The 16,411-nt window shown below is 43.1% G+C and overlaps 1 protein-coding gene across 3 annotated transcripts in view; it reads right to left on the bottom strand.

Moving 5' to 3' along the window:
* Window positions 1–16,411, bottom strand: part of PEX5L (peroxisomal biogenesis factor 5 like) — a 65,085-nt gene that overhangs the window by 33,963 nt on the left and 14,711 nt on the right. For 2 of the 3 annotated variants that reach the window (XM_054983250.1, XM_054983249.1), the window contains 3 exons: window positions 6,990–7,199; window positions 4,553–4,679; window positions 2,529–2,625 (listed from right to left, as the gene is read on the bottom strand). In XM_054983250.1, coding sequence (XP_054839225.1) covers window positions 2,529–2,625; window positions 4,553–4,679; window positions 6,990–7,199 — 434 coding nt within the window. The remainder of the gene's footprint in view (window positions 1–2,528; window positions 2,626–4,552; window positions 4,680–6,989; window positions 7,200–16,411) is intronic. The other variant, XM_054983251.1, reaches the window with a different exon arrangement.

The following is a 16,411-nucleotide window of genomic DNA, read 5'->3' as shown; positions in this document are numbered from 1 at the left end:
TTCGACAATAAATTCCATTGAGTTCAGCAGAACGTAACCAGCAACAAATGTGCACAGGAATGCACCCTTGGCGAGTCAGACGTTAAGTGACAATGTTTAGACTGTTCCTCGATCAATTATATTTATTAAAATACTCTCTGCACCAAACCCAAAATATCACAGATTGCTTTTAGTGGCAAGCAATGTTTTGTCGCTGTGTGAATGAGCCTCTGGAGGAATCCTCGGATCCAAGTGCCTCCCCTCAGAAGGCACGGCTGGCTACTGAATGATTGCTTCACATCCAAACAAACTGCCCGTGGTTTGTACTTTGCCTGCCACCCAGGCTCCCAAACAGGCCTTCTTTGGAATCCTGGCTCAAAAGGAAAAAGCAAATCACAGTTCACCAAGACAAATGGAGACCGCAAACTATCCTGCCCCACGGATCAATGCTTTCATGCGTCCAATGGACATTTAGACCTTTTATCCTTTGTATTTTAGATGGTTTTAAAAAATTTAAATATTTTATTATTCTATTTTTATAATATTTATATTTTATATATGTTTTAGACTTCAAAGTCTAAAATTAAAATCTATCCACACGTGAAAGACAAGTGGAATTCTAGGCACCCGATGCTTATTGCTTAGGAAACATGTCAATGTTTGGTTTGGCTCTTTTCTGTGTCACTGTTTTATTGCTGTATCGATCTTCTTCTGCTTGGTCTCTAAAAGCTTAGCAGAGCTTGCGCTGATTTATGTACTGTGGAGTATTTAAGGGAGAGAAAGTGTTACGTCAAAATAACTTGCCTTTTTCCAATAGCCCCAAAGCTTTTTTTCTTCTCTTGACAGGTCAGTGATTTCCTGGAATAACTTTCAAGAGCCAAACTTGAAACACACAAATTACAAGAGCAATAGCAGTCTTGGCTATTCGTGTGGCTGGGGAACACTCCAAAGCATCCTTCTAACACTTGCACCCTCTAAAGGAGAAGATTTGTAGCTGGCCTAGGCAGTTGTGGGAGACTGCAGTGGCATTGTACTGGGCTTTAGCTAGCTGGCAATTTTGGACTACCTAAGCAGCGCAGTGACCCTTCCTTTTGGTCACATCCCAACTACATCAGCTATTGGGAGGAAGCAATGTTGCTCTCAGGATAACATTCATCCCAAATCTGTACCTCCAGTCACATTGAATCCCTGTTTAAAGGCATTGGCTGCCTTATATCTTTCACTAGGAGCCCTATGAAACGTGCCTTATTCCATGCATGTTGGCTGCTGGCTGATTAAGGACATCTGTCTAGCTGTTCTTGTTTTTTCCAGGGGAAAAAATATATATCGAAATTTAGGGACACTTCTGTGAAGTATTTTCTCCTTTGGAACAGGTGAAATGCTTTTTAAAGCAAGGTCTTACTCAATAAATGTATAGCATCAAGATTTTTATGTAAACCAGTCCACAGCATTAGATGATAAATTATTCTTTAAATTATGCTTTTTATATTGATAAAGCAGTAAAATAAATGATTAAGAAATATTACACAACATGGATGTAATGCCAATAAAGGTTACTGAATTGAATTGAAATATTACATATATTTATATTGTCCTCAAAATTTCTGCCCCTGCCCTCTCAGCTTCAAAACTTCGGGAAATTTTTTATCTCTCACTGAATTTTTATACCATTTATGTACAACTGACACAAAAGATGCTAATTTTAACTGCAATATTGCTGTCCAACTTTGTTAGCACAGTCACAAAAAAGGACAAGTATAGTTTTGCCCTGTGTGCAGAGAAACCATAAAGAAACTGAACTTGCTGACTGAATCAGAATTGTCAGAAAATTGGGTAAAATTAAAAAAAAGTTATATTCCCCAAAGAGCACGGACATTTTGATGGATCACCACTGTCTAATTTCAGCGTCTGCTGCTTCCAACCACAGCCAGGAGAGGTCTGAAGGACATAGCCTTCTCGCGCTGTGGGAAACCATAACTTCTTGGTATGTATCAGTTCTAATGTATTTCTGATGCTTGACAGCTGATCAGGCTGTCTTTTGATCAACTCACATCTTATATAGTAAGCTTAAAGAGATATGAGTTACCTTCAACTTGAGCTATGAATGGTGGCTGCGGAACTATTCATAAAGACGTTACAGCTGATTTACTGAACAAAGGATGTCAACCATTTTGATTCTCCCTCACTAGCACTTGCATGTTAAGAAATTCCTAAAGATTTTAGGGGTGGAACCTGGAGAGGGCAGGGTTTGGGGAGGAGAAAGAGTGGTATACAGTCCATGCTACGAAAGCTGCCATTTTCTCCAGGGGAACTGATCTCTGTTGTGTGGAGATCTGTTGTACTTCCGGAAGTCCTCCAGGCCCCACGTGAAGGTTGACAAAACCATACCTGTTGGTCTCACTACCTATAAAGTCAAATTCTTGGGAGAAAGTTCAAGAACAACCATACCCTGATATCTCACCAGAAATTTCCCACAGAACCTACATTTCTTTCCACTTGCCCTGAAGTCTCAACAGCCTTCAATACAAGTCTTGCTCATGACCCCTTACCTTTGTTGCAGGTGCTAACTCTAAATCTGAGGCTGAATCAGATTCCACTGCGGTCTTGACAGCAGCCACTTCTGATTGGGATCTGTTCTCTGCAGACCTACAAAGAATGTATTTGCACAGTCGTCATTGCAACACCAGCAGAGCAAAGGCCTTGTGACCTACTAGGATGAGACACCTAAACTTAGCTGCAGAATAGTGACTACGTCCTCAACAATAGAAGGTCCAAACAGAGAGGGCACAAGTCAGAGGTAGAGCTTTGTTTACAGAAGGTCCATGGTTCCATCTCTTGTTCAAAGGGTAGCAGAACTGGGAATGACCTTCGTCTTCCCAAGACCTAGGAGACCTGTTATCTGTCAGAATAGACACTATGGAATTGGACAGAGCAGTAGAAGGCAGTTTCATATACTCAAGTTTGACTCTCACCTACCTCATAAAACACATACATCCTGATCCTAAACACCTACACAGCAATAGAGATTCCACTACTTCTTGTTAACAAGCCAGAAGAGCATTTAAGAATCGACACATGGCTCTGAATGTCCGTGGGGCTCATGCATCATTCTGTGGGGGAGATGCACACGTCCCTCTTTTGAACGTCACAAGAAAGAGTGGACCAGAATACAGGAATTCTTTGTAGTGCAATTAGTTGTAATTATTACTTATTAATATATTTATATCCCACTTCCTCCACCAATGGAGGCCCAAACCAGCATGCCACGCCATTCTTTCCTCCTCCATTTTACCCTGGAAACAACCCTCTGAAGTAGGTTAGGCTGGAAGTGACTAGTTACCCACGGTCCCCCAGCGAGCTTCTATGGCAAAGTGAGAACTTGGATCTCCCAGATCCTAGTCTGATACCCAACTCGCTGCACCATACTGGTCTTGAGGTGAGCATTAAGTTTATGGAGGGATGGTTCTTCACAGACGTGAGCCAAAATAACAGAAGAGTTTTGTACCATCTAAAAGACTCACAGATTTATTTAGGCATAAGCTTTCATGAGCCAGACATGTTTTGCATGGGAGAGCAATCAAATGACTGCTCCACTGCATATATGATGCTCCAAGGTAACCAAGAAGTGTCTGAATGATTTCAACAACCCTTTTGCATGCAAGGAACTGGCCCTAACGTTGAATGCAATAGAAAACATTTTGGCATGGGAGCTCCAGACGTTCACCGGGGTATCTCCAGACCTTTGGAATTCCTTATCTTCTGTTGTATAGTGACCACAGGGCTCAGATCACATAGGAGGAATGATGTGATAAGTTAGCACATTAACTTCTTAGTTCATTAAACGTAAGTTCATTTTTGGTTTTGGGTTATATATAAAATGATGTTTACTTTGCGTCATTCATTACCATACTTTGAGCGCATAATGTTCAAGATTTAAGAATAACGTCAGATCTTGCCACCCAGGTGACTGGCAGTGGCTTGGGGGTGGAAGATTCGTGAGAGCAGAAGTCTTGCGAGGCTAGAAGGACATTGAAAGCGTTTGTCCCAGGCACTCATCTACTGACAACCCAGGTCACAGAATCAGCCTCTTAATAGCAGCAAGGCCTGTCCTGGAGGTCTCTGTGCTCCATGCTCTACACATCATCTTCTTTCTGGCCAGCTGTATGGCCAATAGAACAGGAGCCCAGTTACTGCATTGGCACCTCCTTCTTAGGCTGGTGGGAGACCTCAACTGTCCATTGGAGGTGATCAACTGTCAGTTGATCACCTCCAGTGGAAGCTTTGACTTTCAAAAGGTCGTACCCTGGAAATTTAGTTGGTTTTTAAGGTGCTACTGGACTAGAATATTGCTATTTTACTACAGAACAACATGGCTGCCCATTTGAAACTATGTGTCCTTTTGTAACTTCAACTCTTTCAGACTCACCTACCTCACAGGATTGTTGTGAGGATACCTCAACTGTCAAATAACTGCCTTTTGAATGATAACTCGAAAGCTGCTGCCTGGGGTGGCCTGCCTCCCCAGCCTAACAGTAGAGCCACCCCTAAATGAAAGTCAACAAATATGTTTTACCAAATAAATTCTTTTGATGGAGCTCTGGAAGATGACGGTTTTCTCTCGGGCGCCGGATGGCCTTTGCTGGCCCTGTCTCCACGAAACTTCACGTCATCCCATTTCTCTAGCTGTGCCTGAATATTGACTGAGGAAGAAAAGACTAAATGAGATTTTGCAAGAAAACTGCAGCTGAAAGGTATGTTGTTTTGCCTCCAATTACTGGAAAGGCTGGGAAAGACACTGGGTCAAATCCAGATTAAGTTTTCTGATCATGCAAGACACATCTGCCAATGGAACAGTGTGAGGGGCCCAATTTGGGTCAGGACCAGTGTGTGGGGGCTTCAGCCTTCCCTCCTGCACCATTTTCTGGACCCAAAACAGCCCCAGAGGGTATGATCTACCCCACTGGGAGGACGCCTACCAATGATGAGGTTGGGGGATCCAGACATAACCCAAAGAGTGTAATGTGTAGTTTGGCCCAAAGTATACAGGTTGAGTAGGTTGGAAGCAAGTAGGCATAGAGACAGGCTGTGATAGCCTCAAAGCAGCATCAGCACCAAACCCCAAGATCCTAAAAGGCCAATCAGAAAACTTTTCACAAATGTTCTCAGTTAGATGGTTGTTGTGGGTTTTCCGGGCTGTATTGCCGTGGTCTTGGCATTGTAGTTCCTGACGTTTCGCCAGCAGCTGTGGCTGGCATCTTCAGAGGTGTAGCACCTCTGAAGATGCCAGTTAGCTCAGTTAGCTCCAAAACTCAAAGTGTCCCTCTATCCAAATTTAAAATGGCAGAAGCTGCTCCTTTCAGCTGTCCTCCCACCAGATAAAAAGAGGCTTCACGGGCCATCCACAACACCTCAAGGGATTGATCTTGTTAAAAAATGGCTGCCAGATACAGTGTTCTGATTATATAAGCAGCGCTGGATCCAGGCGCGCGGGTGCCCGGGGCAAACCTTGCCCGGGTGCTCCGCGTGCACGCAGCACGCGTGCTCCCAGTGCTGCGTGATGATGTCACTTTGATGTCATCATGCAGGGCGGGAGCCATGCCCGCCTGCGCGGCAAGCTGGCCGCTCCAGTGCCCGGTGAGCCATGGAACTGGCGGCGGCGTGGGCGTGCGCTGGGGCGGCTGGCTGTCTTGCCACGTGTGCAGGACCTCCCAGCCCTGCACTCAGCCACCCGTGCGGCAAGCCAGCTGCCCCAGCGCACGCTCTCGCTGCCGACAGCTCCGCGGCTCACCAGGTGCTGGGGTGGCCGGCTTGCCGCGTGGCCAGCTGAGCGCAGGGCTAGGAGGCCCTCCGTGCAGTTAGCGTGCCCCACTGAGAGACACGTACAGGAGAGAATTTACCACAGAAGGAAGGGAGAGTTCTTGTTCCCTCTTGTATCGACTGATGCTTAAGATCCTCATAGGGAGAAAATATAGAATAAACTCTCATGCATAAGGCTCAGAGCTGTTTTGTAGTAAGGGGTATTTAAATTGGGAAAATATGCAGGGGAATACGGTTATATGATCATCCCCAAATGACTACATTTTGAGCTCCCTCCTCCTGCTGCGATCATAAATCCATTATCCTCCCAGTTACCCTCATTCCTGAGACAAGAAGAGGAGGAAACATCCAAACCACACACTTGGATCCAAATTTCATGGCTTCCTCAAGCACAATCCATTATATTTTATTTATATCAGTTTGTTAAATTGCTGTAAACTGTTTTGGGAACCAATTTTTGGCTAAAAAGTGTGTGTGTGGGGGGGGGGGGTAAAAATTCAACAAACAATGAAGTAAAAAAAAAGGAAAATGTTGGATCGCCAGCTTCATTTATCATCTGGTCCAGATTAAGGCCTGCAAGGCCTAACAAGAAAAAGAGAAGTAAAAGGAAAGCTGGGAGGGATACCTCGCCTTCCACTATGTAATCTACTTTGAATCTCACTGTGAAAGGCAGATTATGAGCATAGTAAAATTAAAAAATAACAACCAGAGCAAGGATGCTTTCGAATGTCTTATTCCAGCTGTTCTGACGCATTTTGATTTCACTATTCCCCCATGCAAAACAAACCCAGGAGGAGTTCGGCACTATTTCCTGATTTCCAGCATTGAATTTCCCACATAAAATGCACACACTAATCAATGTTATTTGTGCATTAATAAATATGGGTTGGACCCTGCAGATTTGTACCACTAGCTGAGGTATCTTCCCTGAGGCAAGATGCTCAAAGGCTCCTTCCACCGGAGGAAAGAGCCTCCACTAGCAGAATGGATCTGTGCCATCTGATATATAAACAACAGAAAAACAAACACAACGGCACATTAAAAATATATAAAATATGTACACAATACAAGCAAATCTACAAATCCAGGGAGAAAAAGCCAAACCTCAAAACTGTTGACAAAAATGTAAATAAGTATAAAAAGCAAGGAAATGGGGAAAATTCGCTCAACCCTATATCTAAGATGGCAAGTACCTAAATCCAATGAGGACTTCTCAGGAGTTCTGACAGACTGGGTTTTCTGCTCAGCATCCACGCTGATGAGGTCTGGACTGTCTGTCTTCTTCCTGTGAGTTAAAGTCTTTGAACCTTCTCCTTTTGAGGAATTCTCCGACTTCTTTGCTTTGCTTTGGTTTTTTGAGACAGGTTCCGTCAAGTCCAAGAGATCCAGCCCTGTGGACAAAACTATCACAGGAGACTCCGCATCACAGGTCTGTTTTCACTCAAATTTGACACTGCTCTGCCGTATTTTCAACTTCTTACAAAGCAACCTGTTGAATTCATGCTGCATGTTACTACAGAGTCAATTCCCAAACGTTGTTAGTCTCCTTAAGTCCAGGAAAAAGGATAGAGTTTTAGTGTAACAAAGAGCCAAGCTACAGAGGGTCTCGCCTTCCACAGGCCATGCTAGCTTAAGTGTGCAGTGGAGAAATATATTTCTTCCAAAAAAAATATATTGTATGTAGAAAATAGAAATGGGCACGAACAGCAATACGGGAAAAAAAGCCACGAACAGCCCAATCTGCTGTTCGTGAACAAGCTGTTCACGAGGACCCATTCTGAACAAACAGGTGGTCATTGCAAGCCTCGTTCGTTGCTGTTTGTCAAGCCAGACAATCTGGCACCTGCAATCAATTCCCTTGGCAACTTAGGCAGGGATGAACTCTGTCTGAACTCTGTCTGAACTCCTGCTGTTGCCCTGGAAACCCCAATCTAAGCCCAATTTAGCTTGATAGGCAGGTCTTCCTTTCAAATGTGGAGCTCCAAATTCGTTACAAGAGAGCAAAGACCGGGGGGAGGGGGGCTCCCAGCTCTGACTTTGCAGACAGTGGAGAGGGAGAGAGACAGTTGCTGTTGGCATTTTGAGAGAGTGCATTGGCACTTGAATTTTCTTTGTGTGTGGTGGGATAGGGATCTACCCCTTCAAGTTCCAGGGCTGCTGCCAGGCTCTGGGCCAAGCTATTATTTATTATTGGTACCTTTCCTGCTGCCTGCTCTGGTCAGGTTTCTGGGAGTGGTGCAGTAGGGATCTTGATCAAACTTGGATGATAGCTGGAGGAGAGCCTGCTGGCCCCCACAAACAGCCAACCACGAACATGTTTGTGAACAGGGCCATGTTTGTGGTTGTTCGTGAGTCCCTGTTTGTGGATGGCAACGAACAAAGAACATCATGTTCAGGGTTTTTTTTGTTCGTGCCCATCTCTAGTAGAAAATTCAAGGCTTCAATATTGTTAAAAGCCATCTTCTGCAATGTTATCTTTCCTTTTATGGTGAGGCATTTTTATTCTATAGGAATGCCTCCCCTTTATGTGGTACTGTCCAAGAAAGCCTTGTTTTTTTAGGTGCACTTGGATAAAATCTCAGGCTGGGGAATCAGAGTGGGTTGCAGGTGAGGGAATGGACAGCAGTTGGCATGCGCAGCCTTCTACCACACTCCTGATGGATTGGGGCCATAGTCAGCGTCAACATTTTCACCAGTTGTATCAAGCAATTTCTCTTGCAGTAAGGCGTCAAGTAGATCATATAACTGGAGAGAGGGAGAATTCGTGTATATTTATTTCTTTATCGTGTCCAGCAATTCATGTGTAAATTAAAAGAGGAGTCTGTTTTTTTAAAATACTAGCAGAACACATGGGCAAAGGAAACCAAGCCTTGCCCCCTCCCTCTCTCATCACTCGAGTACTTTAACCACTTTACGTTTGTAAATCAATACCAGGAAGGGACACAAATCTTTAAAGAGACAGAACAGAGAACAGTAAGTGGGGGCATGAAGGAATTCCCCTATTCATGTGCTATTTTTGTTTTAAAAATTGATTCTTCCTTCCGTGTTTCAGATATTAACATCTGGGGTCTGATTAGATGATACATTAAATCATCTGATTAGACAATACATTGGAATACTCAACCTAAATTGCATTTAACATATCATATAATCAGACCCATGCATACATGTATTCACAGATCTCCCTATAACAACAAATTTGGTCTTCATCACTGTTGCAGATAAAAAAAACCCCTGGCCCCAGGTCTAGGGAACAGTGAGGCTGTTCACACTAGATCTTGTCCGCACATACCTGCCCACTCTGGCTCCACTCTCTGAAGTATAGTTCAAACATACAGAAAATACACACTGGAGACCTTCTTGGCATGTACCAAGGAATTGCATGCTTGAATCTTTCATTCTATTGTATTTTAAAATCTTGGAATTGAAAGCTAGGATTATGATTTTAACTACCCCCTTGATCTGCTAGATTTCTCCAGGTAGGAAGCGTGCATTAATTCCCCTCCCACTGTCATGTCTAATTTTGTCTTCTTGTGACTTTATTTCAAAGTAGCAGGGAAGAGAATGAATCTAGCAGCAAACTAGAAAACACCATTATTAAAAAAAACCCTCCATTACAGCGTTTATGAGCCTCCAGGGCTTATCAAGAACCATTTATTATATCCTAAATGAAAACAAAAAACTATAGTCAACATTTCATTGAATTAAATCTTGCATTTCTGCATATTGTTTTGGGATGTTAATTAATTATGGATGCAGATAAAGATTATCAGCCAGAACTAATGATGGAATGAATGAATCTTGAAGTTTGAGCGTATGTATATTTTTTTACTCTTGAATTTCTCTGACTCTGAAGCTGCTGGATCATTTATGATTTAATGTATATTTTGTTCATTAAACCGAAAGCTGAGAAAACGCCAGATGCAACCTAGATAAAATTTAGTACTTTGTTCTCCCCTGTCTTGTTTGTCTGCTATTAATAGTCCAGTTGGTAAAGGGGGAATCTATGTACACAGGGCCAATCGTGTTGTGAGGTTTATTGGGACCCTCATTCAGTCAAGTGGATAGAACTTTTGCATCACAACCACTGGGGCTATTTGTTGTTTCACAACAACACTTAACTGCACTGGATCAGGGACTCAAGTTGCCAACCCTAAACCCATTTGCTGGGCAGCAAGAGCCACATTCAGACAAATCTGTGGATCTGCATGTTTTCGTGTTATAAGAGTGTTTGAATAAATGCTAGTTCACATATGATTTACCAAAACAGCTAAAGCTGAAATATGCACAGATCTCTGTTTCTCCCTCATCTGGGAAGGGAAGCATGAAACAGATTGGATTGGGAGGTTTTTTTTTTTTTAAATTACTGTGTATTCTTTACCTACCATGGTTTCTGATGAAGTGTGGGGAAACTGCTTCCCTCTGTTCCCTGCCCTTAAGGTGGCACAGAGGTCCTTAAAAAGTCAGAGAGGGGAAGAAAGGAGATTATGTGAACTGAGAAAAAGGTTAATACTTAAAGAGGAGGGCTAAACGGACTGAGATTGACAGGAGAAGAGGTCAGAACAAGGCAGCCCACAGGGAAAGGAGAAACAGCCGAGTAGAAACAAGCATCCACATCGAAGAGACCACAGAGAGTTGGTACACATGGCAGAAGATGAACATATAAAGCGAATGCCAGTTCAATCCTATACAGAGTTCCTCCTGTTTAATCCCACTGAAATCAATGCACTTAGACTGGAGTGATTTTGCATAGGACTGCACTGTTCAATCTCCTTCAATTCTGTGGAACATGATTCCTGGTAAACACATATGGGATTGTGTAAAAAATTACACAAGGCCATATGCCTTCACACAAGGCATATGGCCTTGTGTAAAAATCTGGGCCGATCTTTGCAATTCCTTCTGTTCTGGCCACTGTCAAACTGCCACACTAATCGGTTGGTTGTTGGGGGTTTTCCGGGCTGTATTGCCGTGGTCTTGGCATTGTAGTTCCTGACGTTTCGCCAGCCACAGCTGCTGGCGAAACGTCAGGAACTACAATGCCAAGACCACGGCAATACAGCCCGGAAAACCCCCAACAACCATCGCTCTCCGGCCGTGAAAGCCTTCGACAATACATCACACTAATCACTTTTACTGGGTTGTTTTGAAAACCACATTTTAAAAAATGTTCCTTTTTCTACATCTGTATGTGGAAATAGCTTTACTCTATGAATTCTTTTGTTGGATCTCAAGCCACCGAGGTACCCTGGACATTCTGTGGGAAGTCTGCACTTGTGTAATCCAGTGAGGTCCTCATTCACACTAGATGGCATGGATGTCATGTATAACCACTCTTTGCGTGGGTTCTATGAGGCTAATTCAGGAACAGAACTTGCAAGACAGATTATTTAAAATAAAAATGTCTTGAACAGCCTCTCCACCATACAGAACAATGCAACAAAATGGATGTAGAGAAGACATCAATATAGCAGTGAACAGGAAATGCAACAGATAGTCTCTCTGAGTTTAATTAAACAGCTGGTTCTTGATTGCAATGCTTTCTGGTAAGTTAAGTCCATCAAGGAGGCAGGATTCTTCTCATCCTCTTCTCTTTCAAAGAGGTTCCATTCCAACCAATTGGACAGCTCACTAAGTAGACTGCAATCTGCAGCTTGAAAGAAGTGGTAAGAGCCCAGAAAATCTTACTGAGCTTCGCAGCAACCACCCTCTTCCTCTGCTGCTAAATTCCATACAGTGACTCTGCCCCTACTGGGCTAAACCAACTAGTTCTTGGTGGCTACAGATATACATTTCCACCTGTAAAAAGTGAATGCAACTACTGATTCTAGTCGTGTGGAAGATGCTATGGACTTGAACTAGTGTACACGTGTCAGCCTATTCACCAGTCTTCACTATTTGGGAAAATCTTTGCAATACACTTGTTTGAATGGAACACCTTAAAATACAGAGATGTCTTTTCTAGTACTTTTTTTAAACCTACTTTTCCCAGATTTTATATTCTTTAAAAAAAAAAAAATAATGCATACGCAGTATGCATTCATCTGTGTGGAAATTGGGAGTGTTTTATTTTTAATCATAACAACAACAATAATAACAACAACAACAATCTGCGCTTATATACCGCTCTTCTAGACAGATTAGTGCCTCACCCAGAGGGGTGAACAAGTTAGTGTTATTATTATCCCCACAATACAGCTAGGGAGCTGGGGCTGAGGGGAGTGGCTTACCCAAGACCACCTACTGAGCTCATGGCAGTAGTGAGATTCTTATTTTTAAAAACATGAAATTAAAATGAAATTAAAGAGCAGCATGGTTGGCATAGGAGGAGTGCTGTAAACAGGGTACATCATGCACAAAGCATAAGGGGTTATGAAATAAAAGAATTAAGGCTGCAATCCATTCTACCATTTACTGATTGCAGTTGGACTTCTACTGGGGAGGGCTGTGTGGCTCAGTGGCAGAGCATCTACTTGACCTGCAGAAGGTTCAATCCCCGGCACCTCCTTCTTAAAAAGGATCGTGTAATAGATGATGTGAAAGATCTTGACCTGAGGCCCTGGAGAGCGGCTGCCAGTCTAAGTAGACAATATTGACCTTGATGGACCAATGGTCTGATCCGGTATATGGCAGCTTCGTGTGACCTAAGAAAGTATACAGAGGGCTAAGCTATGAGGGTTTTAACAGAGGTGCACATTGAAAATAAAGTCAAAGCCCTGCTTCATACATTGCATTGTAGGCATGGTGGTGGAGAGTGCCCTTAAGTCATAGTTGACTTAAGGTGGCCCTTGGTGGGGTTTTCACGGCAAGAGAATAACAGAGATGGTTTGCCATTGCCTGCCTGTTCAACCCTGGTCTTCATTGGAGGTCTCCCATCCAATTAATAGCCAAGGCTGACCCTGCTTAGCTCCTGAGATATGACGAGATCAGGCTCACCCTGGCTACCCAGGTCAGGACACATTTTAGGCATACACTTCAGCTATTTTAAGTATACCTCTTAAACTGTACCAAGTGTGAATGTGACAAATGCACATATCACACTTGGCAGGGGGTCACAAAATGCTGTAACTCAGTGGTGACGGTAGCAGATTGGCTTCTGCATGACTCTAAGGGCCTACCACTGTTCCCAGGACTTGCCCCTGTCCACTACAGGGACTGCCAAGCAGCTATATGCTGGCAGTTCCCAGGTAAAACTTAAGATTCCCAGGGGTTTGGGACTGGGACCATGGCACGTGGGTACAGAAGGCTTAAGATTTCCATCCCATGCTGTTTTCCTAAACTGAAATGGCCCCAGGGACCTGCTATTTACTCCACTGGGAAATTTACATGTACATGGGTAACCCCCAGCAGGGCAAATAAATGCTTTCCGGGGCCATTTCAGGTCAAAAGATGGTGCAGGAGGAAAGAATTATGCCCCCTTTCTCTGTGTGCCATGGTCCAAATCTGAAATGCCTAATCGAAGTTTCATCCTCATAGCCTAATCTAAACCCTAATCTAAATTGTTCCAAGATCTCATCTGCCAGATAGTTCGCAAGGCAAACACAGGGATAGTCCTAGGAAGAGCTTATCATATGGTTAGGACCTCCAGGTGACAACTGTCTGATCAGAAGCAAACAGAACCACAGTTGATCCAAATCGCTACAACGCTTCTTTGCATGAGTGGAAAGACCTTTGCCAATTACTTTAAAGGGGTTAACTGTAGGCCAATATAATTTTAATTTCACCAGAAAAAGGGGTGTGTGTGGAAACCTGAATAGAAGATTGCTCAGGAAGGCTGTGAGAAATGATCTCGGCCTGAATATTGCCTTTCTCAAAGAAGCACAGACAGACGCTTTAAGAACTAGATTAATAAAAAATGTAACCGGAGAAGTTGGACCGCCAGTATCCAAACAGCGGATGTGACTTCACCCCTTCCTCAACCTCAGTCTCATTTAGATAAATGAAGTTGCACAATCTCTCTCCGGTGGCATCCTTATAACCACTTCTCAGCCAGTTTTGCTGATGCCACAGAGTTCTTTTTGACAGCTCAATTTTCAAGTGTTTGAACATCTGGGTCAGCACGGCTTAGCCAAACCGGCACAAGAGAATTTCGACAAGTTCATGAAAAGCATCCACAGCTATTAAGAAGAACAGAAAGGGCACATTCAAGATGTCACCAGACCTTTGGGACTCCTGGAAACAGAGAGTGACTAACAAGAGGAAGGAGGGAAGTATAATGTGTCCTTTTCCCAGAAGCATGGGGTACCAGTTACCAATAGTCCATTGGAGAGCTCAGTAGTTTTGATGGAGGAAATCCTAAATTTTATGGGTGATTTTGCTACTGGCAGTGTATCAAAAATATGAATGTCTATTTCTCCAGTGACAGAAAGGACAGTTAATTATCCATGTCCTAACTTAATGCAAAAATGCTTCCATCTGTGAGGTTGCTACAATATCCCGGCTTGCTCAGATGAGTAAACATTTCCCAGATGGGGCTAAATGAGAATTAGCAGTCTTCTGGAAGGGCTGTGCTGAGCCGAACATGACGGTATCCCTTTTTTCCCAGCCAGTCCTTGTAATAAGGAGCAAGCATTCTTACTACGTCCTCAAGGTTGTTGCTATTTGGATTGTGCCCTGCTTCAATGCCTACTTTGAATTTTAATAAGCAAGAACAAATTCAGCTTAGCATAAGAGCTGCCTCACTATGCTGGACAAAAAACACACTCAGCCCAGAATCTTGTTTCTAATAAAAGGCCTTCAAGAAGAAGCCATCCTCGAGAAAGATGACGTCCACTGTATTTGATGTGCCTCAACCAACTTTGCTAAAAGCCACTGAAATACCTAGTTGTTATAGCCAGGGTTTTTAAAAGCTCTCTTCCATCTCAGTGTGCTCTTGGTTATGAATCTTTGTTCAGAAACAGAAAAATACCTGTGATTTGGAGATGTTTTTCCACTGGGAGGCTTGGGGGAAGGGAGAAACAGCTAAGTGGTTTTGGAAGTAAGGGGCCAGAGGATGCCAGCAAAACAAGGTGCTGTGGCAACAGCAGGGGCACCTGGGAAATTATGGACCAGTCATTTCTCACCTTTCTAGGTGTTAATCAGCTTAAGTAAACTAGGGAGGCTATAATTGCAGAGGAACAGCCCATGTAAGTCAGTTACAGCAAAAACAAAGCAGGAGTCTTATGGCACCCTGAAGAGAGACTAAGCGGTTGAGCTTCTGCTTTGTATGTAGAAAGTCACAGGTTCAATCCCCGACACCTCCAGTTAAACAGGTAAAGTGACAGATGATGTGAAAGACCTCTGCCCGAGACACTAGTTCCAATCAGAGGAGACAACACTGACCCTGAAAGATCCAATTATCTGACTGAGTGAAACACAGCTCTAACCAGTTTTGTTCCAACATAAGATCTTGTGGGCTACATGCCACTTCATCAAATGCATATAGTAGGTCTTCACAAGTCAGGTGCATATGTAAAAAAAGCCAAGAGGTACTGGATGTCATATAATGATGCAAAATTCAAAGCTGATCAATGGAAAGTCCAAACACCATACATAATAGCAGTAACTGGTAAGCTCCATAGTTTTGCTAACCTACTTAATGTTTGTAAGGAATCTCAAGTCCTTATTAAATCCTCAGGATACAGCACCAAACTTCTTGATGCCTTCTAATTCAACAATGTTAGGACCAAATGCTGCTGTCCTGAATAGTCACTGTTTTGTCTTGTATAGATTTAGATGTGGAAATGTCACAACAATCCCCTCTTGCATTTCATGGTCTTTGTCTCCCAACAATTTACTCAGTTTTTGTCTTAGGCAGCTTTCATTGCTTTGTTCACTATTATTACAGCTTCAGTCCTATGAACAAGTTCCATGCATACCAGACAGTCTCTGCCAGACAGCACAGTTCCTCTTCCACTAGCACTTCCCTTTGCGCAAGATAGGCAGTGTTCAGTGGGCCCTTGGGCAAATGGAAGCACCAGCAGAAAAGGAAGCATGCTGTGGGGCAGAGACCATCTATCAGGAACAAAACGCCTTTACAGAAAACAAACCACATTTTTTTATCGCCACTGTTCTCTAATTCTGCAGTCTGTCTTTTGTTGCATGATTTGTAGTATGTACTGAGGTGGATCTTACCCCTAGCCTATCATTCCATTGAGCAAAATTTATTTATTTATTTAAATATTTGCACCCCACCATTCCTTTGGGGTTGAAGCTCTCTTGCAATGCTTGGAGTCTTCTCCAAACTTCAAAGTAAGAAGTAGTTCTGTAGGTGGAAGAGCCACTTAAATTGAAGGAAGCCTCCTTAGGCAGGAGGAAGGCACCTTGGAGGATGGTTGGATCCAACCCACCATATTGCTCTAATGCATGTACCATGCCGTGTTGTTGTTTTTTTAGTGCGCTGCTTCTTCATTTTTGTAATTTAGCTTTAGTCTATTGTTGGTTGTATGTATTATACTGCCTCTTGTATTGCTTTTAAATTGTGCAGTCTGCCTTTAGCCTCATCGACGCAAGCAGACCATAAATGGAGTAAGCAAGTAAATACATTATTTTCCATCTATAATTGTTTGATTATTCACAAAAAATCATATCAGGTTCTAGACCTATGACCATTTCTCCCCCTGTCTATTTGTTAGGC

The sequence above is a fragment of the Eublepharis macularius genome, chromosome 6 (assembly GCF_028583425.1).
Source record: "Eublepharis macularius isolate TG4126 chromosome 6, MPM_Emac_v1.0, whole genome shotgun sequence".
Lineage (NCBI taxonomy): Eukaryota > Metazoa > Chordata > Lepidosauria > Squamata > Eublepharidae > Eublepharis > Eublepharis macularius.
Note: the sequence above shows the minus strand (reverse complement) of the source record. Positions and strands in the feature narration are given on the sequence as shown.